The sequence below is a fragment of the Podarcis filfolensis genome, assembly GCF_964270895.1.
Source record: "Podarcis filfolensis genome assembly, chromosome: 13".
NCBI lineage: Eukaryota > Metazoa > Chordata > Lepidosauria > Squamata > Lacertidae > Podarcis > Podarcis filfolensis.
In genome coordinates, this window is record NC_139615.1 from 46,155,846 (window position 1) to 46,179,978 (window position 24,133).

At 48.0% G+C, this 24,133-nt stretch overlaps 1 protein-coding gene across 2 annotated transcripts in view; it reads left to right on the forward strand.

Annotated features, from left to right (window-relative positions):
* Positions 1–3,006: 3,006 nt before the first annotated feature.
* LOC310747877 (transmembrane protease serine 11E-like) overlaps positions 3,007–24,133 on the forward strand; it is a 79,243-nt gene continuing 58,116 nt past the window's right edge. For both annotated transcript variants that reach the window (XR_014541024.1, XM_083583224.1), the window contains exons 1-2: positions 3,007–3,533; positions 14,017–14,156. Coding sequence is in view for 1 of the 2 variants with exons in the window: in XM_083583224.1 (XP_083439350.1) it covers positions 3,376–3,533; positions 14,017–14,156 (298 nt within the window). In the remaining variant the exon portion in view is untranslated. The remainder of the gene's footprint in view (positions 3,534–14,016; positions 14,157–24,133) is intronic.

The window sequence follows — 24,133 nt, forward strand, 5'->3', positions numbered from 1 at the left end:
TTGTCTTGTTTTATTCTTGTTTTGTTTCTTCCTATGCTAAATGCCTTCCTGCTGTTCTGGAAAGGCAGAAAGAAAGTGGCTAACATTTCCCACATGCATGCCACTTTATCTCTGTGAATCATTAATTATCAACCCCTTTCCTCTGGGGAGCATGTAAATTGGAGGGTGTGTGTGAGAGAGACCTCTCCCCACCCCAAGCCTTGCCTCTCCACTCTTTGTCTTCGCCAAAGAGCTTCTGCTGCACATTACCAAATGAGCAATTCACTGATAAATGTACTGGCTCAATGGGAAAACTTTAGAAATTCATATAAAATCACTCCAGTGATGGATTTATACCATTCCAATGTTGTTCTATTCAGAAGGGAAATGGCTACCAGAGGAGAAGCTTGGGATATGGCTAGGTAAAGGTAACCATTAGGTCCAGTCGTGGCTGACTCTGGGGTTGCAGCGCTCATCTCACTTTATTGGCCGAGGGAGCCGGCGTACAGCTTCTGGGTCATGTGGCCAGCATCACTAAGCCGCTTCTGGCGAACCAGAGCAGCGCACGGAAATGCTGTTTACCTTCCTGCCAGAGCGGTACCTATTTATCTACAAAAGAGGCTTGAGCCAAGGAGTCAGCCTCTTTTCTTTTGGCCTTAGGCCGTCCATTGCCCTCCCTGGCCAAGGGCGGGTCAAAGGCCAGCTCAAGCAGGTGGGTGGCACCCGCCCAGGTGAGCCCCACTGGTGCCGCAAACCCCGCCCACCTGTGGGGAAGGGAGGGCGGATATTATCTACTTGCACTTTGATGTGCTTTTGAACTGCTAGGTTGGCAGGAGCAGGGACCAGGCAACGGGAGCTCACCCCATCGCAGGGATTCGAACCACCGACCCTCTGATCGGCAAGTCCTAGGTTCTGTGGTTTAACCCACAGCGCCACCCGCATCCTGGGATATGGCTAGGGGCAGCAATAATCCCTGAAGCATGAGACCACGTACTCAGCAGCCCCACTACCTGGGTGATCACTGCTGGCATCCTGACACCAGAAAGCAGGAAAATGTAAATACTTAACTTTGTTTCACCTGAGGGGTGAGACGTGGAGGTCACGTGAGGGAAAAGGCAAGCCTGGTGCTTAGGTATCTGTCAGAAGACCCCTCCCAGTTTATGACATAGTTATGACCAATATATGATGTTTTACTAAGGGTGTTATAAAAAGAGCCATCCTTTGTTTGGGGCTTCTTTCTGCTTCTTCCATGTGGTAGTTTGAAGTCTTGTTGCAAAATAAAGATCAGGCCTACTGGCTGCTGTTTTGCTCCTATACACTTGGTTGGTGTCTTTGTTTGACAATGCAAGTGAGCTGGGGAATTTTCGTTTAACAAGCGACAGGGATTGAGCATAGTGTTCCTAGGCTATCTTCCATCAAGGAACTACCCAGTCCCCAGCCTATGTGTCTTTAGTAGATTACTGCATTGTGCACCTCCAGAGACATCCTGGCAACACACCCTCCCTTTTCTACTACAGTCCTAGAATGAAGCGCATATTCCCTAAGCAGCAGGGGTTACAAAAATGGAGACAGAGATGTTTCCTTCCTGTTGAGGGTCGCTAACAAAAGTTTTCTTCCTGCAGATTGCTAGCTTCTGGATATTTCATATTTTGGGAACTCTTTCCATGCTAAACAGAAAACGCTTAATGGATGGAATGTGTCCATGTTGTTGTGAAGGCAGAATTGTGAAACCAAACAAGCTTCAATTTCAAGATAGAGGAGAAAACTAGGGGTTTGTGGGATAGTCCCTAAGCTATCAATGGGGACTTTCTGTCTCCCTCTAGATCTGACGTGAGGATTAAGCAGTCTGTTGGAGGGTTGCATCCTCCTCTGTGCTCAGACTGTATCTATGCTCAACCTGTAAACAACTCAAATATTACAAAACAGTATACACCTTCAGTGACCTCCTCCCACGGGAAACTAAACTTGGGTAAGCTGTGTAGCTCTGGAACTTTTCACTGCTCAGAGAAGAGGGGTGAACGTAAAAAGAGCTCTCAATGTCAATGTGCTGTTATGGGCTGGGTGTGAACCAGGAAATCCTGGGTTCGAATCACCACACTACCATGAAGTTCACCTGGTTGTTATGAAAATAAAATGGGGTAACAGCGCCTCACCCACACGGCTGAGAGAGTTCCTTGAAGGAGAGGCAGGGGACAAAAGTAGTAAATGAGATGTAGGGAAATTGAGTTACCAGAAGAAAACACCCAAGTCTAGAATTTGTTCTCATGTGTCACATTAGATAGTTACTAATCTATCCCTTTTCTTGCTCAGATGACTTATCTTTATATTAAAGTCATTTTTAATGTTGTATTTTAATTTTGTTTTTAAGTTGTAATCATTCAACTTGTTTTTATTATTGCTTGTTAGCTGCCCTGAGCCCGGCCTTGGCTGGGGAGGGCGGGGTATAAATAAAAATTATTATTATTGTTGTTGTTGTTGTTGTTGTTGTTAAAATTAAAAAATAAAAAAGCAAATGGAATAAAGCTGATAATGACACTTGTCCTGCTAAATCTCTTCAACATCCAGTTAAGCATATCACAGCTGATAAATACTTCTCTCCTCATATTCCTCTTTCTATCCTCTCCCATTTGCTCTGGGCTCTTTATGTAGGCAAATACACACATCCAGATAGCTTCAAAAAGGGACTCCCAGGGTTGGCTCAGTAACCTTTGCTGCCTGAAATGGAGGGCAAGATGGCGCCCTCATTCCATGGACAGAAGATGATTGGATCTGCAGGTGAGTCTTTTTTCCAACACTAAAAATGGGGCAGTAACTTCTGCCGCACCTGAGGGCAGAAGCTATCGTAGAGGGGAGGCCACGTGGCTCAAAATTCTGGGCTTCAGCACCTCCCACCTAAAAGGGGCTAAAATGAATGGGAAGGTGGCCCTGTGGAATGGGAAGCACCTCCCATAGGAGGCTCCCAGTCTGGAGAGCCTAACACATAATTAGGAGATCAGATACATAGAGCTGCAATAGGGACGACATAAGACTATCTGTGGAGGAGTGAGCAGCTGGAGACAACTGGACTGTATTCACATTGCTTGCTTAGTTTATCCAGCATCCCTGAAAGAAGAAAAAGGAAGGAGCAATGGTGACGGAAAATCTCCTCAGAGAGCGATAACTTATAAAACGCAGAACTGGTGGCACATTTCTACCTTGGGAAATCTGGAAGCTGTGGCTGGTGTGGCTGTCTTGACTGATCTCCTCTATAGCTACATGAGATTTTCCATGGTGCTTCTCCGAAGGACAGAGTCTAATCCTTCATGCTGACATCTCCCTGGAGTTTTGATTTACTCTTTGGCTCACCCACAGCTTGCATTTCCACAGACGGCTGGGTGTTGCACCATAGACATCCCCATGAAGGACCTTCCATTCACAATCTACCCTGCCTGTCACACCAGTCGGTGCAAGAGCTCCATATTTCAGAAACGTTCTCGGAGCGTGGATGGTTTATTCCAAACTGGGTCTGGAACTCACTTTGGCTATGAGAACTACGATCTCTGGGGCCTGCAGGGGTAAGTAACCTGAGCTCTGTCTGATTTGTTAATTGCTATGAGGAATGCTGTTTACATGAACTTTGGGCTTGCAAATTCAGAGTGGATCCTATGTGGAGAGGGGCTCCTGATCATCTGCTTTCCTCTGATCCCAACTTTTAAATTTCTGGCATAAAAAGGGGGTTTTCTACCTCCACCAGCATTTGGCCAAGAAACAATTGAGAGGGGGTTGTTGCTTTTAACCAGATAATTGCCCCAGAAGAATCTGCATCTACACACCAGATTTCTGCTTATTTTCTAAACACGACAGGGTCCCCCGTTGGGGTTAGAATTTTAGAAGTAGAATACTCTGTACCCATATTCTCTCATTATAATCCAAACATCTCTTAGTGCTTTCCCCTGCTTCTTGCCCTGGAGCTTTCCTTGCAAAACCCCACTCTTTACGGCTGAATTGGAGCAAATGGCGATCCACAGAAAACTCAAATTGCTGTTTGTAGTGCTTCAACTTTAAAGAGCAGGTTTTCATGTGGAAGGCTCCGGGGCAAAAAAGGGAATGTCATTTGGATACGGAGCTTTAAAGTGCTTACCCGTACCTGGAAAGCGTGGGGTGAAAGGTAAGAGTGGATAAGACCTTATTTGAGCTATTCTTTGGTAATGTGAATTTGACAGAAGACATTGTTTGCAAGAGCGGAGATAAGAAAGAGTAGATGTATCTTCATCAGAGTAAGAAGTAGGGGATAAGACTTATTGCAGTAGGAGATCAACTCTCAACAGGTGAAAGAGAGGGGAAGAGCAAGGTCTGATTCCATCAGGTCTGTTTCAGACTCAGTACTTTAAAGATCAATTCCTAAGGAGCAAAAGGTGGTAACTTGACATTGTTTTAGATGCACTGTGAGAACTTGTAATTGGAAAAAGTGACAGAGAGCTCAGTTTTCAGGGTGACTCTGACTCCATGCTGAATCCGCATTTATTTATCCACTGGTTGTATGGAAATTTTACACCAACCACTCTGCTGTATGCCCTCCGACATAGGAAGTCTCTGGATCAGAGAATTAAAACTTACCTAATGTGGTTTGGTGTGTCAAAAGGGCGGCGGTTCAAATCCCCGCGACGGGGTGAGCTCCTGTTGCTCGGTCCCTGCTTCTGCCAACCCAGCAGTTGTCATTCTGGCCACATGACCTGGAAGCTGTACGCCGGCTCCCTCGGCCAGTAAAGCGAGATGAGCGCCGAAACCCCAGAGTCGGTCACGACAGGACCTAATGGTCAGGGGTCCCTTTACCTTTTAATGTGGTTTGGTGTGTTTGCACACACAAACACACACACACATACAAACTTTTAAAGACACCGAGTCTGGGACAGGGTGGGGGAAGAGAAGGGAGCAACCCAGAGTAGCTCAGTTGGTCGTGGCTCAATCCTCCTTCCTAGGGGACTCTGGGAACTGTAGCTCTCTCAGGGTGAATGGAGGTTTTCTAGCTACCCTCAGCACTGCTAACAAACGACAGCTCTTGGGATTCTTTGGGGGAAAGCCATGCAGTGCCGGATTTACGTATAAGCTAAACAAGCTATAGCTTAGGGCCCCACTCTCTTGGGCCTCCCCCCCAAAAAATATACTTCTTCTTAATTATATTTCACCATTAATATACTTCTTCTTCACAAAATTAAAAGACGCCTGCTTCTTGGGAGGAAAGCAATGACAAACCTAGACAGCATCTTAAAAAGCAGAGACATCACCTTGCCAACAAAGGTCTGTATAGTTCAAGCTATGGTTTTCCCAGTAGTGATGTATGGAAGTGAGAGCTGGACCATCAAGAAGACTGATCGCCAAAGAATTGATGCTTTTGAATTATGGTGCTGGAGGAGACTCTGGAGAGTCCCATGGACTGCAAGAAGATCAAACCTCTCCATTCTGAAGGAAATCAGCCCTGAGTGCTCCCTGGAAGGACAGATCGTGAAGCTGAGGCCCCAGGACTTTGGCCACCTCATGAGAAGAGAAGACTCCCTGGAAAAGACCCTGATGTTGGGAAAGATGGAGGGCACAAGGACAAGGGGACGACAGAGGACGAGATGGTTGGACAGTGTTCTCGAAGCTACCAGCATGAGTTTGATCAAACTGCGGGAGGCAGTGGAAGACAGGAGTGCCTGGCGTGCTCTGGTCCATGGGGTCACGAAGAGTCGGACACGACTAAACGACTAAACAACAACAAATCATGGACACTATAGCCTCACTTCTCCTCTGAAACTAGAATCTTCTTTTTGAAAAGTTCGAGCATGTAGATACACATGCTTAATATTTCTTCCCAACTCTTTCAACTTTAAGCAAGCATCCTGGAACTGCATGAAGCAAGCCAAAGGACAGGTTGGGGGCCCAGCTCTCTGTGTCATCCTCTAGCTTGCTACTTTTCCTGCTGTACAACCTTGAGCTGCTGCTGCAATTTACAGTCATATTTTTTTTCACCCACCCACTAAATGGAAAATTGGCACAAGTTGTGCTGCTTTACCAGTTACACCCAGACACTAGGCAAATGCCACCGTTTTCATTGCCAGGCTGCAATGGTGCCCTTTGGATGTTTCCACGCACAAATGCTCTCTTCCAAATTAAAACCCTCTTCTTTTCCCCCCAGTAAGTTCGGCTTCTGTTCCCAGAAAACAAATCCTCCAGGCCATTCCTGTCATTTAATGGTCCTTCCTGTGAGGTGGTCGACTTTTAACTTCGTCTGGGGATCAGTGCCTTTAAGAGGTGACAGGAGTTCAGCAGGCAAAGGCTCTCTCTCCAGCCTGAGCATGCAGTGATAAGGAAAGACTTTAATCGGCTGTCTGTCCTCCTGTCACGAAGCTGTTAAAGGCACTGAAAATGATTTCAAGCAGAAGGCTGGCAGGTGGTGCAAGTTGCAAAGATTGCTCTTGAGCAAGACATTGTAGGATTGTGGCACACGTTTTGTTGTCTCCAAGTATGTAAGGAAAGGAGAGTTGCCAAGTCCTGAAACCAAACATTCTGGTTCCTGGCTTTGCACACAAAATATGTCATTTGGGGTGGGATGCGGGGAGCAGCTCTGGTGAATCTCAGGAGTTTTGTTTTTTTGATGTCTAGAATTACCCGGCATTTTCAGGTCTTCTGGGAGGGTGGCGAAGCAGAGTCCAGCACAAGAGGGAGGGGCAGCGGCATTGCGCCCTCATGTGCCAAATCCTCTTTATCTATCAGCACTGTGCATTTAAAGCAATATCATGCCAGTTTAAACAGTCGTGGCTTCAGGGCCGGATTTAGGTGTGATTAGGCCCTAAGCTCCTGAAGGTAATTGTCGCTGTTTTTTGTGTTGAATATATGCTATATGGTAATTTATGGCCCTAATAGGTATCTAAAGCCGTTTGCACATCACAAAATATGTATTTTATCAAAGTAATTTTTGAACTGACATACAGTTAAGAAGAAGTATTAAGAAGACTGCTGTCACCACCTGCAGCGATCATGGAACCCAAGAAAGGACTCTGAAATCTGAGGGTGGGAAGCTTAGAGAAGCTAAGGAACTGTTGCCATCTCCTGCTTTCATTGACTGACGGAGAGACACTGGGAAATGCAGCTTGCTGCTCAAACCTTTCCACTACCCCGACGTTATTCGGTGGTGTGAATGTTGCATTGTGTTAAGCTGGCTGTTCTGAACACCCCTACAGTCAAATTTGGATCCTGGGTTAGGGGAAATTGCTCCGCTTTGGTTTTTGGGTGGTGGAGGAGGAAAATACCTTTAAAAGTTACAGTCACTTTGCATAGGTAAAGGTAAAGGGACCCCTGACGATTGGGTCCGGTTGCGGACGACTCTGGGGTTGCGGCGCTCATCTCGCTTTATTGGCCGAGGGAGCCGGCATACAGATTCCGGGTCATGTGGCCAGCATGACTAAGCCGCTTCTGGAGAACCAGAGCAGCGCACGGAAACGCCGTTTACCTTCCTGCCAGAGTGGTACCTATTTATCTACTTGCACTTTGACGTACTTTTGAACTGCTAGGTTGGCAGGAGCAGGGACTGAGCAACAGGAGCTCACCCCGTCGTGGGGATTCGAACCACCAACCTTCTGATCGGCAAGTCCTAGGCTCTGTGGTTTAGCCCACAGTGCCACCCACATCCCTTAGTCACTTTGCATACCAGAGACTAATTTCTAGCCTGCTGAAATAAAAGATAAAACTCATGTTCGTTTTGGTCACAGCCAATACCATCCAGCATAGATTTAATATACTGTTATGAGTTCTTGGGTGCTAAGTTTCTCGGGTAAGTGGATTTAATTAAGACCTGGGATGTCAAAAGCTAATTAAGATAGGCTAGTTGACCCATGTGTGTATTTGAGCTGTGTACTAGATGCTCTTAATCCTCTGGAACCAACAAGTGTCAAAAGCTAATTAAGCCAGGACTAAGCCAGTGAGGCGATAGACTGGAGATGAGGAGCGATTAGGACAAGTAAGGATCAATGACAAATCTCATTTGCAAATGAGTGGCCCTCCCTCCCTCTCTCAACTGAGAGTTAGTTTTAAAAAGCAAGGCTGGTGTTTTAGATGAGAGTTTATGATTGCAGTTGGGAGTTATGCAATAGAGATAGCAAAGCAATGGGCTGGAGAGCAATGTTTGAGAGCAATGGCTGAGTTCTCCAAGGCTGCTGTAGCACTGGGTGAAGCAAGGGTATTTTGGAGTGTGGTGCTGCGAAGCCCTCCATCATAGGCTCAGGTTGGATATATGGTAAAGGTAAAGGTAAAGGACCCCTGGATGGTTAAGTCCAGTCAAAGGCGACTATAGGGTTGTGGTGCTCATCTCGCTTTCAGACCAAGGGAACGGGCGTTTGTCCACAACAGCTTTCCGGGTCATGTGGCCTGCAGGACTAAACCATTTCTGGCTCAACGGAACACCGTGACGGAAACTAGAGTGTATGGAAATGCCGTTTACCTTCCCGCTTCAGTGCTACCTATTTATCTACTTGCACTGGTGTGCTTTCAAACTGCTTGGTTAGCAGGGGCAGAGCAACAGGAGCTCACCCCGTCACAGGGATTCAAACCACCGACCTTCTGATTGGCAAACCCAAGAGGCTCAGTGGTTTAGACCACAGCGCCACCCGGGTCCCTGCATGTGTAAATAGGCCATATATCATAAAGACAACATAGTCTCCACTGTGCCTCGTTTTCCAAAAGGAAACACAGACCTGGGGAAATGCCTGGAATTCCAGAAATCTTGCACCGCTCCGAGACTGGGGTGGCATGTAATAGTACCTTCTATTTGCTTTCCAGTTCTTTCCCGGTTCTTAGAGAGATGGAAGTCCACAGACAAGAGGCTGAATTGCTGGATGATTTTGCACTCTAGTGCCAAGCGCTGTCATTTGGACATGCCAGAATATTTCAATTATCCTCTGGGCCTTGCACAGTACTCTCTCTGTCTCCACCTGCCAGCACAAAAGCAAAAAAAAAAGGGAAAAAAAAGGAAGCACAGGGGGCGGGGAGCAATATCTATGGTAATAAGACTTTTGTAGCCCAAGGGAGCAGCATAACCCTGTTGCTACGTGTAAGCAGGACATGTCTGCAGTTTTCCTTACAGGAATTAACAAGCAAGAAGCAATGCAGTTCATAGCAGGACAGCGCTAGCTGTAGTTTAGCTGGTGAGTAAATCCAACCAAAAAGACATCTGATAGGTTGAGGACTGTGTTGGTGTATGCAATAAAAGAAAACCAGAACACATAGTCTCTTGTGCAATATGTCACCTCGAGCCGACCTGCACCTCTGGGTTAGCTTCTCTGCCAACGCTGCCTGTCGTTCTGTCGTTCTGACCTGTGCCGGATTTACATATAAGCTAAATAAGCTATAGCTTAGGGCCCCACTCTCTTGGGGGCCCCAAAAAAATTAAAGGGAAAAACCCCCAGATGTACATTTCCAAAATATAAGATAAAAAACAAATAAAATAAAACCTACATACAGCAACAGTGTTTTGTGTTGTGTAGGCTCCTATGATATGTAAGTAACGGGCCCCGCCTACTAGCCTGCTCCCTAAAATATCACTGGTTTGCTCATTTCTATATACAGTGGCACCTTGGGTTACATACGCTTCAGGTTACAGACTCTGCTAACCCAGAAATAGTACCTCAGGTTAAGAACTTTGCTTCAGGATGAGAACAGAAATCGTGCTCCGGCGGTGTGGCAGCAGGAGGCCCCATTAGCTAAAGTGGTGCTTCAGGTTAAGAACGGTTTCAGGTTAAGAACGGACCTCCGGAACGAATTAAGTACTTAACCTGAGGTACCACTGTATAGGGTGCCTACATTCTGCATGGACTGGTTATTTTGTTATGTGCAAATGGCTTTAGATACCTATTACAGTGGTACCTCAGGAGCCCCGTTCACATCCTGAAGCGAATGCAACTGCGGATCGCGTTTTGCCACTTCCACACATGTGCATGACGTCATTTTGACCGTCTGCGCATGCGCACGCGGCAAAACCCGGAAGTAACAAACTCCGTTACTTCCGGGTTGCCGTGGAGCGCAACCCGAAAATACTTAACTTGAAGCACATTTATCCCGAGGTATGACTGTAGGTCCATAAATTACCATATAACATATATTCAACACAAAAAACTGACAATTTGTTGTTGACAAAGGACAGCTGGACATATAAAGGGTCCCATTACCTTCAGTAGCTTAGGGCCTCATCAAACCTAAATCCGGCCCTGATTCCGACTTTCCACAGATAAGCTCTTCTCGGATTTTTGGAAGTGGGGAGTCGCCATACAAGCAGCTGCAAAGAACTGCATCTCCTCCAAGTGTCCCGATTTCCCAGGGACAGTCCCGGAATTACAGAAGCCATCCCAGTTTCTGATATGATCCCCTAATGCCCCACGCATATTGTGGAGAAAGTGACTTGGAAGAAGTTTTTCTCCCTCTCTCAGTACAGTGGTACCTTGGGTTACATATGGTTCAGGTTACATACGCTTCAGGTTACAGACTCCGCTAACCCAGAAATAGTGCTTCAGGTTAAGCACTTTGCTTCAGGATGAGAACAGAAATTGTGCTCCGGCGGCGCAGCAGCAGCAGGAGGCCCCCATTAGCTAAAGTGGTGCTTCAGGTTAAGAACAGTTTCAGGTTAAGTACGGACCTCCAGAACGAATTAAGTACTTAACCCGAGGTACCACTGTACTAGAACTCAGTGGCATCCAGCAAAGATGCATGCTGAAAGATTCTGGACAGACAAAAGAATTCCTTCACACAATGCATAGGTAAATTATGGAATTCAAAACACCCCCCCATAAAAGGTAGCATTGGCAATTGTTTAAAAATAATTAAAAATCTCATTTGCAGTTAGTTTGGAAATTAAGGGCTTTATTTATTTCCGGATGCCGACTCATTCCCGCCTGGGGAAACTGAAGGTGTCACAATTAAGTAGGAACTTTTGGTGCAGGTAAACAACGTCTGCCATAGGATTAAGAAAATTAATTTTGTTTGATGCAGCAAAAAGATAACTCAGAGCTATAACCAGCCAGCTTCTTATACTGGCATTCAGGCTGCTTTCACGCGGCAGTTTATTCAGTTTTCATGACACTTCCCTGTTAGGTTCTGCATTATACCGTATTTTTTGCTCTATAAGACTCACTTTTTCCCTCCTAAAAAGTCAGGGGAAATGTGTGTGCATCTTATGGAGCGAATGCAGGCTGCGCAGCTATCCCAGAAGCCAGAACAGCAAGAGGGATTGCTGCTTTCACTGTGCAGCGAACCCTCTTGTTGTTCTGGCTTCTGAAATTCAGAGTATTTTTTTTCTCGTTTTCCTCCTCCAAAAACTAGGTGCCTCTTGTGGTCTGGTGTGTCTTATAGAGCGAAAAATACGGTATTTGAGCTTCCGCACTACTTAAGAGCCACTTCTGGAATGATAGTGGAATATAGCCACCAGTTTGGCGCTCATTTCCATGTTTCCGGTTTACGTAAAACAACCCCATTTGCAAATAATATCATAATGAGTGCTAAACTTGTGCTATAGTCCACTATAGTTTCACTATTTTGGCTACCTCCACCTGCCTAATGGTAGGGCCGGTGCCCCTCCCCTAACTATCAGTCAGCATTCCGTGACCACTGAGCATGCTCAGTCCTCATAAGGCTGATTTTGGCACACACCTCTTGGGTGTCTCCCTCCCTTAGAGAATGTGGTTTTATTTTTATTTTTATTTTTTTGGACTTCTGCAAACCTCAGGGTCTTCTGAAGCCTACAGATACCTCTGTCTTGTGTCTGGATGGTGCTGTTTTGGCCACCTGAGGATCCACACTCGGAGATTGAGTTCGCTGTTATGATTCTGTGTGTGTTTATCCTGCTCTTACCTTCACGGAGCTCAGGGTGCCTCTCCAATTTCTCTTTCACCCCTTCTGTCCTTGTAATGATTCTGTGATGTAGGTTAGGTTGAGAGACAGTAACTGCCCAAGGTCACCTAGTTATTATTTTGCAATCAAACCTAGGACTGCATGCCATGTGTTTTATCACCGTAGTGGCAGTTTTTCATCGGACAATATAATAATAATAATAATAATAATAATAATAATAATTTATTACTTATTACTTATTACTTATACCCTGTCCATCTGTCTGGGCCTCCCCAGCCACACTCCCAACAGAATATTAAAAACACGATAAAACTTCCCTAAACAGGGCTGCCTTCAGATGTCTTCTTAAAGTCAGATAGTTGTTTATTTCCTTGACATCTGACAGGAGGGTGTTCCACAGGATGGGTGCCACTGTCGAGAAGGCCCTCTGCCTGGTTCCTTGTAACTCCACTTCTCGCAGTGAAGGAACCTCCAGAAAGCCCTCGGAGCTGGACCTTGGTTTCCGGACTGAATAATGGGGGTGGAGATGTTCCTTCAGGTATACTGGGCCGAGGCCGCTTAGGGCTTTAAAGGTCAGCACCAACACTTTGAATTGTGCTCAGAAACGTACTGGGAGCCAGTGTAGATCTTTCAGGACTGGAATTATATGGTCCTGGAGGCCGCTCCCAGTCACCAGTCCAGCTGCTGCATTCTGGATTAGTTGCAGTTTCCGGGTCACCTTTAAAGGTAGCCCCACGTAGAGTGTATTGGAGTAGTATACTGTACAGTAGTACCTCGGGTTAAGAACTTAATTCATTCCGGAGGTCCGTTCTTAACCTGAAACTGTTCTTAACCTGAAGCACCACTTTAGCTAATGGGGCCTCCTGCTGCTGCCGCGCTGCCGGAGCACAATTTCTCTTCTCATCCTGAAGCAAAGTTCTTAACCCGAGGTAATATTTCTGGGTTAGCGGAGTCTGTAACCTGAAGCATATGTAACCTGAAGTGTATGTAACCCGAGGTACCACTGTATAGTTGAACTAGAACTGGAAAGATTAGTTCACTGGATGACTTTGGATCATCTGGTGACTTCTTGCAACCCAACCTACATTGCAGGGTTGTGTGTATAAACGAGGATTCAAAGAGAAGAACTATGGACACATCCCTGACCTCCTTGGGAAAAGTCTGGGGCAGAAAATACAATTCACAACAATTGTGTTGATTTCTTAAAAGTTCAATTTGAGATTCCAAGCGTGCGTTCATTGCTTGGAAGACGGCTAACGTACCAAAAGTTTTTTATTCACAAATTTGATGAGCTTTATTTGGACTGGATGTTGCATGTTTTAATTAAGTAAATCGATTATATTGTATTTGTGGTTATTGTAAGACTGATCCTTTGTAAGCAGGGTATTTAGTTGTAGCCCTCCTTCCCAGAGTGCTTGTTAGGTTCTCTCCACTCGACATCCACGGTTTAAATCCCTACATGACACAGGTAACAGTTCGAAGTCTTATTGAGGTCAGTTTCATGGTTAAAGGAAGTAATTTATCCTCCAACACTCGAGACTTGGTCACATTCACATTGTTGTTGTTGTTGTTGTTTAGTCGTTTAGTCGTGTCCGACTCTTCGTGACCCCATGGACCAGAGCACGCCAGGCACTCCTGTCTTCCACTGCCTCTAGGAGTTTTGTCAAACTCATGTTGGTCGCTTCTATAACACTGTCCAGCCATCTGGTCCTCTGTCGTCCCCTTCTCCTTGTGCCCTCCATCTTTCCCAACATCAGGGTCTTTTCCAGGGAGTCTTCTCTTCTCATGAGGTGGCCAAAGTATTGGAGCCTCAGCTTCAGGATCTGTCCTTCTAGTGAGCACTCAGGGCTGATTTCCTTAAGAATGGATAGGTTGGATCTTCTTGCAGCCCATGGGACTTTCAAGTCACATTCACACCATGCATCTAAAGCAGTCAGTGCCCATTTAAAGCATGCGACTTTTCCGAAAAGCTTCAGAGGGCTGTAGTTTACTCCTCACACAGCTACAGTTGCCAGCACTCTTAATAAACTTTAGTTCCCAGGATTCTTTGCAGTGTGCGTCTGTGTGCCATGTGCTTTAAATGAGACAGGCTTAATTTAATTTCGGATGCCTACCGAAGAAGAAAGAAAAGATTGGGACAATGGTTCTGTTTATTAAATAGAATGATTTTGCTGACTTTTTCAGAGCACAACAGTCAGCCAGAAGACACAGAGACTTTGAACCATGGAAGATTCTTCTCATCATTCTGGGCGCTTCGATTGCAGCAGCCATCGCCATCGGTCTCTTCGTATACTTCATACACTTTCCGCAAGACAGAAAATATGGTAAATATCGTGTTTGTAGATCTGCTTTCTGAATGAAAGTATTGGACCTGTCACTTTTCCATGGGGTCTGGGTAAAAACCAGATCCAGTAGAATCAAAATGGTTTCCTGCAATCAAATTAAATATTATACAGCAAATACTACAAGTCTAGTATTCGCCAACCCCACAAAAACATTGCTCCAAGGCCCAGATCCTAATGCGTCTCATCATGATTTTTGTATGGCGATACCAGTAACAAATAATAGAACACAGTTGTGATCCATGTGGTCTTGACTGTGCTCTTGTGAGTATCGCTTGTAAAAACGACGAGGATCCATAACTATCTGTGCCCTGGATTCATGTTTTTGCACCTTTGCAGTGCAAGAAGGCATCAGATCCATGATTTTTATGATTCAGAGAATGGAGGCAAATTTGACAGTGATTATGGGGAGGGAAAGCGATGCAGGTGGCGCTGTGGGTTAATTCACAGAGCCTAGGACTTGCCAATCAGAAGGTTGGCGGTTCGAATCCCTGCGACGGGGTGAGCTCCTGTTGCTCAGTCCCAGCTCCTGCCAACCTAGCAGTTCGAAAGCACGTCAAAGTGCAAGTAGATAAATAGGTACTGCTCTGGCGGGAAGGTAAACAGCATTTCCGTGCGCTGCTCTGGTTCGCCAGAAGCAGCTTAGTCATGCTGGCCACATGACCCGGAAGCTGTACGCCAGTTCCCTCAGCCAGTAAAGCGAGATGAGCGTCACAACCCCAGAGTCGGTCACAACTGGCCCTAATGGTCAGGGGTCCCTTTACCTTTATGGGGATGGAACCATGGAAAAAAAAAATCATTCAATTCCACTAGGATCTGTTTTACTGCATCCAATGTGTCCGAGCACACATAGATGTCTTTTCTTGCTTTCTCTTGACTCTACCCCCAGTCACTCTGCCTGCCCCCTCTACTGGTCTCCCACATCAGTCCCCTTTCCCTTCTTTTCTCTCAGTTGCTCCACTTTCTGTTCAGCCGCTCAAGGGCTGGTCTGAACCTTAAAAATCACAGAGGGTTAGAAGAGTCGCAAAGAGCATCACTCTTCAAGCTTCCTCCTTCAGGTCCATGAACTTTCCGAAAGTGGGGAAAGGTAACAGCCCTCACCACTTCATGAAAAGGAGCATTAAGTTTTCAGGAGGATACACAGACCTGCAAGCGAGACTATAAATGGGGAGCCACCACAACTATATGCAGTGTGTTTCAAATTATACCTCCAAATCTGCCTTACAATTTACTGCAATTTTGCCCAGTTCCTTCTTGTGGTTCGAGGACCCGATCCCCGCATAGTGGAATGAAAACACAAGGACACGTGATATAAGGTTAATGGGCAAGAAAAGGCCACAACTTTATTGATTACAGCAAGTGAAAAGGTATTGGTTTAGGCATTGGATTACGTCAGCTGACTCCACCCCCTCAGAGAGGGGTGAGTCCAAAACAGGGGGGTTTATTCACCAGTAGGTGGAGCCTGTTGATGCTAATCCAACTATAAGCTCTCCCCTGATGTCACCGAGGGTCGTGCCATGGCCTCCCCCCCCCCCACAGGCATCCGACAAAATACACGACCGCCGGATTCCTTTAACGGAATACCCCAAAATTGAAGGCGCAGGCGATGGCCACACCTAGCCCTTTGACACACCACAACACATTATTCCAATGCCTAACCGTCACCCGAGCCCAAAAGGCTCGCCGCCAATACCCTCACAGCTGTAACCAATCCCTGATGCTGCTCATGATGCTATTTAACCAAATGTCATTCCCTTGGTCTGAAAGATGAACCCCATCACTCCGGTACAAGGCCTGATCGCCAATCCGGATATGGTCATGAGAAATGACTCGGCCATTCATAAAGCACACCCAACGGGCTATTGCACGATTTAAGAGTTTCCTGGATTTTTCAATGGCCATACAGTTCTGTGCACTGCGCCAAACAATTCTCTTCAGGAAGGAGGACCAGAACACCGTTGTTCCGGGACACAAGGCAGCAATCTCATCCAAATCTCTTTTTATGTTCCACGACAAGTCCGCACTTCTTCTGTTAACAAGGTCATTTTACCCTAATTGAAGGATAAGGATGTTGGGAGGGCCAAACATGGCGACTTTCTCCCTCAGCAATGGCATAAGCTCTTCCCAACGCATGACTCGTCTCGAAAACCAGGAAACTCGCACTCCAGGTGGCAATCCAAGATTAGGGGTGAGGCCGCAGCTAGCCGACCGTACGCGGGCCCAATGGACTATACTATGGCCGCAAATCCAGACACTTCTCCTGAGAACGGCTGAGAATAAAGGAAAGGAAAGACGGGTAAGTAGAGGTAATGGAGCAGAGCGCATTTTAACGAATGTAACCTTTATAAGCATCGGATTTCCACCGGCCCATTTCCTTAATCTTATCCGCCGGCAGACCCAAGCGTGCAGCTGTTGTGGCGGCCCCAATCCTGAATGAGTGTGCCGCATAATCCTGGGAAGATAAACCACAGGCATCAATCGCTTTGTGGAGTACCCTTGTGAATTGGTGTCTCAACAGAGGTGACCCGTCCTCGTGAACCAGGAGCGGGCCCGGGCCGTGCGGTCTGAGGTAAAGGTACCGTCTAGTGTCCTTGACCGGGCATGGGCCCTGCTGGGATGAAGCTGAAAGTTTAACAATAACACCCCTACCGGCCTGATCAGTTTTGGATTGACGTATCTGCACCGTCATGCTAGTTTCGGACAACTGCACGTCCTCCATAAGGAGGCCGCGCGTTGAGCCGCTTGCGCTAACCTCGACTACAACTTCGCCAACTCTCAAGGCGCCAAAAAAGGCGATAGCATATGCTGCGGAAAAGAGGCGGGCCTCAAACTTGGTCCAGCAGATTGACCTAAGCTTTGTGTGTATCTGAGAGAGCAACCCATAAGAAATTGGCTTACGGCCCTCGGCCCTAGGGGGTTGTAGCCTGCCCCAACCCTCAATAGCTCTGTGGATCAGGAAGTCACTGCACGGATTGGAGAAAAACGTGGCTTTAGCAAAGAAGCTGATGGCGGCTACATGTATCTTTAAGGTTTTGGGGGCACGTCCCAAATCGCCAAGATGGGAAAGGTATTGCAGAACGTCATCAGTGGTGGGTGGCACGCTAGGCGAAAGCCCCGATATCCCTGACCTGAAGCCCAAGAAATCGCACCAGGCCTTCTTGTAAGATCTGAGAGTGGAGGGTGCGACAGACGCTAATACTCCCTTAATCACTTTGCGTCTCCAAGGTTCCACAGGTGCTCCGGAAAGGGTTCGGGCAACAGTTGCGCTCCAGGTGCTAGCGACCGGAAGCGAGACATCTGAAAGCGAGACAAGGCATCCGCTATATCATTATTGATCCCCGGTATAAATTTGGCTGAAAAAATTATGTTATACTCAAGGCACCGGAGAACGAACGACCGTAGCAGGGACGAGACCCTCTCAGATCGAGATGACTGCCTAGCCAGTATGTTCACCACCGCCTGATTATCGGTTCTGAAGCACACCCGGCGATTCCGGAATTCCTCCGTCGAGATATGCACAGCCACTACTATGGGAAAAAACTCAAGAAAAGTGAGATCCCATGTGATGGCCTCGCCCTGCCACCCCGTTGGCCATCGTTGAGCGCACCATCCTCCCCTGAAATACAAGCCAAAACCCAGGGACCCTGCTGCGTCCGATTGGACCTGGAAATCTGAGGACGTTAACAACCTCTTGCCATAGGGATACTCCATTGTAGCGGTTCAAAAATGTAATCCAAACCTCTAGGTCCGCCTTAACTGACTTGGGAAGTCTGACCCTGTGGTGTGGGTGTTTGAGACCTACTGAGAGCCTGGCCAGGCAGGAGCAGAAGGGTCGTCCAGGGGAAACTACTCTGCAAGTGAAATTAAAATGACCTAAAAGGGATTGTATCTGTCTAAGAGTGACCTTTCTTAATGTAAGGGTTTCATGGATTATTTCCAGAAGGGCGTCTATTTTATCCTTAGGTAAGCGGGATGAGCAATTGTATCCAGCTCGATGCCCAAGTAATAATAATAATTTATTATTTATACCCCGCCCATCTGGCTGGGCCTCCTCAGCCACTCTGGGCGGCTTCCATAAAAACCAAAAATACAATAAAATATCACACGTTAAAAACTTCCCTGAACAGGGCTGCCTTAAGATGTCTTCTGAATGTCAGGTAGTTGTTTATCGCTTTGACATCTGCTGGAAGGGCGTTCCACAGGGTGGGCGCCACTACCGAGAAGGCCCTCTGCCTGGTTCCCTGTAGCTTTGCTTCTCGCAATGAGGGAACCGCCAGAAGGCCCTCAGCGCTGGACCTCAGCGTCCGGGCAGAATGATGGGGGTGGAGACGCTCCTTCAGGTATACTGGACTGAGGCCGTTTAGTAAGTGAGGCGTGTAGTGGGGCCCTCGGTTTTTTCGGCTGCGAGGGGAACACCCAGGTCCTGGGCCAAAGCTGAGAAGGCCCCAAGCAGGGAGGCACATTCCCCGGTATCGGACTTTCCCACGAGGAGAAAGATAGTGTGTGACCCCAGCAGAATTAGTCCTAAAACACAAGGCCCAGTCCAGAAAGGTGCTGAATCTGCCTTACAATTTACTGCAATTTTGCCCAGTTCCTTCTTCCTAATCTTTCTTGCCGCCAGTGCAAAAAGCGCCAATTTATGAGTCACTGAGGGGTTCAACTCATTCAGCAGCCACTCAGAACCCTCTTTGCCAAGGAGAGACTGCTTTCTTGATGTAGAGATGTAGAAAACCATGTTTTATAGCAGTGGTTCCCGATTAGTGGTTTCACCATGGCCCCATCCCTTGCCAACTAATTTTTTTTGCCATTTTTGCATGGTAATATCACAAATGTTATGCTCTGTTTTAGCACTGTGCGGCTTTTCAATATATTGGCCAAAATCGGTTTTGAAATCACACCGTGTTAACAATTTTGACCCTGCAATACACAGCAATATATCTCTCCTCACTCAAGGGAGAGCAGGGTAGCCGATTTCAAGGCACCACCGATATCGCACACTAATCTCAGCCAGGGCCGGATTTAGGTTTGAAGAGGCCCTAAGATCCTGAAGGTAATGGGGCCCTTTATATGTCCAGCTTTTCCTGCTTGGCAGGGGGTTGGACTCGATGGCCCTTGTGGTCTCTTCCAACTCTATGATTCTATGTCCTTTGTCAACAACAAATTGTCACTGGTTTTTGTGTTGAATATATGCTATGTGGCAATTTATGGACCTAATAGGTATCTAAAGCCATTTGCACATAACAAATAGGAGCCTACACTGTTGCTGTATGTAGGCTTTATTTTATTTGTTTTTTATCTTATATCTTATATTCTTATCTTTTCTTTTATCTTATATTCTGGAAATGTAAAAGGTAAAGGTAAAGGAACCCCTGACCATTAGGTCCAGTAGTGGCCGACTTTGGGGTTGCGGCGCTCATCTCGCTTTATTGGCCGAGGGAACCGGCGTACAGCTTCCGGGTCATGTGGCCAGCATGGCTAAGCCGCTTCTGGCGAACCAGAGCAGCGCACGGAAACGCCGTTAACCTTCCCGCCAGAGCGGTACCTATTTATCTACTTGCACTTTGATGTGCTTTCGAACTGCTAGGTCGGTAGGAGCAGGGACCGAGCAACAGGAGCTCACCCCGTTGCGGGGAATCGAACTGCCGACCTTCTGATCGGCAAGTCCTAGGCTCTGTGGTTTAACCCACAGTGCCACCATCCAGTTTATTTTTCCCTTTGGTTTTTTTTTGAGGCCCCCAAGAGAGTGGAGCCCTAAGCTATAGCTTGTTTAACTTATATGTAAATCTGGCACTGATCTCAGCCGATAGCGCTGCTGATCTGGGCTGCTGATGGAGAACAGGGCAGCCGATTGCCCTCACAAGGCACAGTGGCACTACCTTCCCCTGGCCCTGAGGTAGAGCAGCTTTTCTCAGTCAGCAGGAAAGCAGCAGCAGCCACAGTGGATAGAAGAGTTTGGATTTGATATCCCTCTTTATCACTACCCGAAGGAGTCTCAAAGCAGCTAACATTCTCCTTTCCCTTCTTCCCCCACAACAAACACTCTGTGAGGTGAGTGGGGCTGAGAGACTTCAGAGAAGTGTGACTAGCCCAAGGTCACCCAGCAGCTGCATGTGGAGGAGCAGGGAAGCAAACCTGGTTCACCAGATTATGAGTCTACCGCTCTTAACCACTACACCACACTGGCTCTGCATCTTTGCTGGCTGTCCCACTGATGAAGGCTTGATGCATCCCCCATCCCCATCCCCTCACACTCAAACCATGAGGTGGAGGTGACTCTGCTTCCTCTCCTCCCCCCACCCATTCCTTCTCCACAGCCGCTCCTTCCCTCATCCCCACGCCTGATCTCCTGTTTCAGATATCGTGATATATTGGAATCTTGCGCTGTTTAACTGCTGACATATCATGATGTTGCAAACCAGATATCGCTCAGCCCTACTCTGTTGTTTAGTATACCTACAATCCTTTGCTTATTAGGGGATACCCGACATTTTCTTCCAAAAAGTGCTTTGCAGAGGTAACTACCGTAGAGTTATCAAAAGTAAGGGGTCCGTGGCTTGGCTTTTGAAAAATAGGGGGGTCCTCTGCCACTTTGCCGGTGAGTCTTGGGGAGGACCGCTCCCCCTACAAGCCCATTCTCCATCTTGGGCCTGGGGGCGGGCCCCATACTCCACCTCATCACATAAGGCTCCAAGGAGGCCTCGGGACATTGTTGCTGCCGCTTTGCCAGTGAGTCTTGGGGAGGACCGCTCCCCCTGCAAGCCCATTCTCCATCTTGGGCCTGGGGGTGGGCCCCATACTCCACCTCAGCATATAAGGCTCCAAGGAGGCCTCGGGACATTGCTGCTGCTGCTCTGCTGGGAGTTTGTGGGGAGGGGTCTTCCCCCTGCAAGCCCATTCTCCACCAGGCCAGGGGGCGGGGCCCACACTCACCACCGCCACAACTTTAAGGACACTGGTGCTGCTGCAGCAAATGTTTAGAATGTTTTTATATATTTTAAAGTGTTTTAAAAGTGTTTTTACATTTTACTTTGTTGTACCACCATAAACGGTGGTTCTTATCCATGTATTTTTGTTTTGTTTTGTTTAATTTTGGGTTGGGGTGGGATGGTTGTTGAGTGGGGTGGGGATTGGTTTTGTTTTGGTGTAATTGTTTTTTGTTTGTTTGCTTTTATATTTTGTAAATGGAGGCAACTATGAGGCTTGGGATTCCTACTGTGGAGGGGCGAGGGAGGTATGGCGGTGGGGGCAGACGTCATAGGCGAAGGGGATCGAGATACGGATATGCTCATACCCCTTCCAATCTGTGCCCCATCCTGAGAGACGAGGGTAGGGTGAGCAAGGATTACTCACCTCCGTCACTGGTGTTGTGCAATGCCAGGTCTATAGGCAACAAAACCGCCACCCTGCGAGATTTCTTCATCTCGCAGGGGGTTGACCTGGCTTGTGTGACGGACACCTGGGTGCGCGAAGGGGATACTGTTACCTTACGAGAGATGGCGCCCCCGGGTTTCTCCGTCCTCCACCAGTCGCGGACTGTGGGCCGGGGGGGAGGGGTGGCATTATTAATCTGGGAAGATTGTTCTTTCAGGCCTCTACCATCACCATCAATCCCTGGCATTGAATGTGTTGGCCTAGTGTGGGGCTCCGAGGTGAGCTTGGCTGTCTGGCTGGTGTACCGGCCACCTAGCGCACCAGCAGCCACCCTGTCAGGCCTGCTGGAGGCGGTGGCCGGCTGGGCCTTGGAGTTCCCTAACCTATTGGTATTGGGGGACTTCAACATCCATGCTGATGCCACTCCCTCCTCACAGGCTCTGGACCTGGTGTCTTCCATGGCGACACTAGGGCTCTCCCAGTTTGTTTCGGGCCCTACACATCAAGAAGGCCACACGCTGGATTTGATCTTTGGCGTCGGTATAGATGTGATCATGTTTCCTTCGATGAAGGTGTCATGGTCTGATCACTACGCTCTGAAAGCCAGGATTGACGTTCCACCCCCACCCTGCTTAGGTGGCGAGCCAATTTGGGCTCACCCGCAGAGGCTGATGGACCCTGATAGATTCCGTCAAGCCTTGCGGGACCTTTCTCCCCCTGGTGACTCATTGACTGAGCTTGTTGAGGGCTGGAATACCCAGCTCCTGGCAGCCATCAATGAGATCGTACCTAAGCGCCCTCTGCGACCCCGCAGAAACCGGGCTCCCTGGTTTACTGAGGAGCTCCGGAAAATGAAGCGGGACCTCAGACGGCTAGAGCGAGTATGGCGGGGTGCCCGTGATGGAGCTTCAAGAACATCTTATAGGGTTTTTATGAAAACCTACGAGATGGCAGTGAAGGCCGCTAAGAAGTCCTACTTCTCGGCCTCCATTGCATCCGCTAGCTCTCGCCCGGCGCAATTATTTAGTATAATTCGGTCTTTAATGTCCCTCGAAGGACAGCCAAATTTAAATAACAATTTGACACACAGCTGTGAGGCATTTGCGAGCTTTTTTGCGGAGAAGGTCCTGTTGCTCTGCCATGACCTCCCTGCCAATTTGGATACAATAAAGGAACTGGAGGCCCCTCGACTGTCCTCGGGTCCAGTATTGGACCACTTTGACCGGATATCCGCAGCCGATGTGGACAGACTCCTCCGAGCTGGAAAGCCCACCACTTGTCCTCTCGACCCGTGCCCGTCCTGGCTGATTAGAGCGTGTCCAGACGAGGTGCGGGCCCCCCTGGGTGATATCATCAATTTGTCCCTTGGCACCGGGATATTCCCAGGGGAACTGAAGGAGGCAGTGGTGCGCCCGCTTTTAAAGAAAACATCATTAGATCCCTTAGATCTATCCAATTACTGCCCGGTTTCGAATCTTCCATTCCTGGGTAAGGTGATTGAGAGAGCGGTTGCTGAACAGCTTGGTAGGTTTCTGGATGAAACATCGGCTCTGGATCCATTCCAGTCCGGCTTCCGCGCTGGTCATGGGACCGAGACGGCTCTGGTCGCCCTAACAGATGATCTCCGCAGGCAGATGGATCAAGGCGGGTCGGGGCTGCTGATTCTTCTAGACCTGTCAGCAGCCTTCGACATGGTCGATCACGAACTCCTGGACCACCGCCTTGCCGACGTGGGGATCCAGGGCACAGTCCTTCAATGGCTGCACTCGTTTCTCTCTGGTCAGGGACAGAGGGTGTCATCCCGCCACTCCTTGGTGTGTGGAGTGCCCCAGGGTGCGATACTCTCCCCGATGCTTTTTAACATCTTTATGCGCCCCCTCGCCCAGCTTGTCCGGAGTTTTGGGCTGGGCTGCCATCAGTATGCTGATGACACCCAACTCTATCTGTTGATGGATGGCCATCCTGACTCGGCCCCAGACACACTGATCAGATGTCTGGAAGCTGTGGCTGGATGGTTACGTGGGAGCTGGTTGAAGTTAAATCCTTCGAAGACAGAGGTCCTCTGGCTGGGACGGGACGATATGGGATTGAGGGGGCAACTCCCATCTCTTGCGGGGGTGCAATTAGTGCCAGCACCGTCCGTTAAGAGTTTGGGTGTAATCTTCGATACCTCCCTCTTCATGGAGGCGCAGATTGCAGCTATAACAAAGGCGGCATTTTTTCATCTCCGCCAAGCTAAGCAGTTGGCTTCTTACCTCTCTCGCCCTGACCTAGCCACTGTGATCCACGCGACGGTCACCTCCAGACTGGATTATTGTAACTCGCTCTACGTGGGGCTGCCCTTGAGACTGACCCAGAAACTCCAGCGGGTGCAGAATGCCGCAGCGAGACTCCTTACGGGGTCTTCGCTGCGAGATCACATTCATCCGGTGCTATACCAGCTGCACTGGCTCCCGGTGGAGTACAGGATCAGGTTTAAGGTGCTGGTTTTAACCTTCAAAGCCCTATACGGCCTAGGACCCTCGTACCTACGGGACCGCCTCTCCTGGTATGCCCCACAGAGGAACTTACGGTCTTCAAATAAAAAC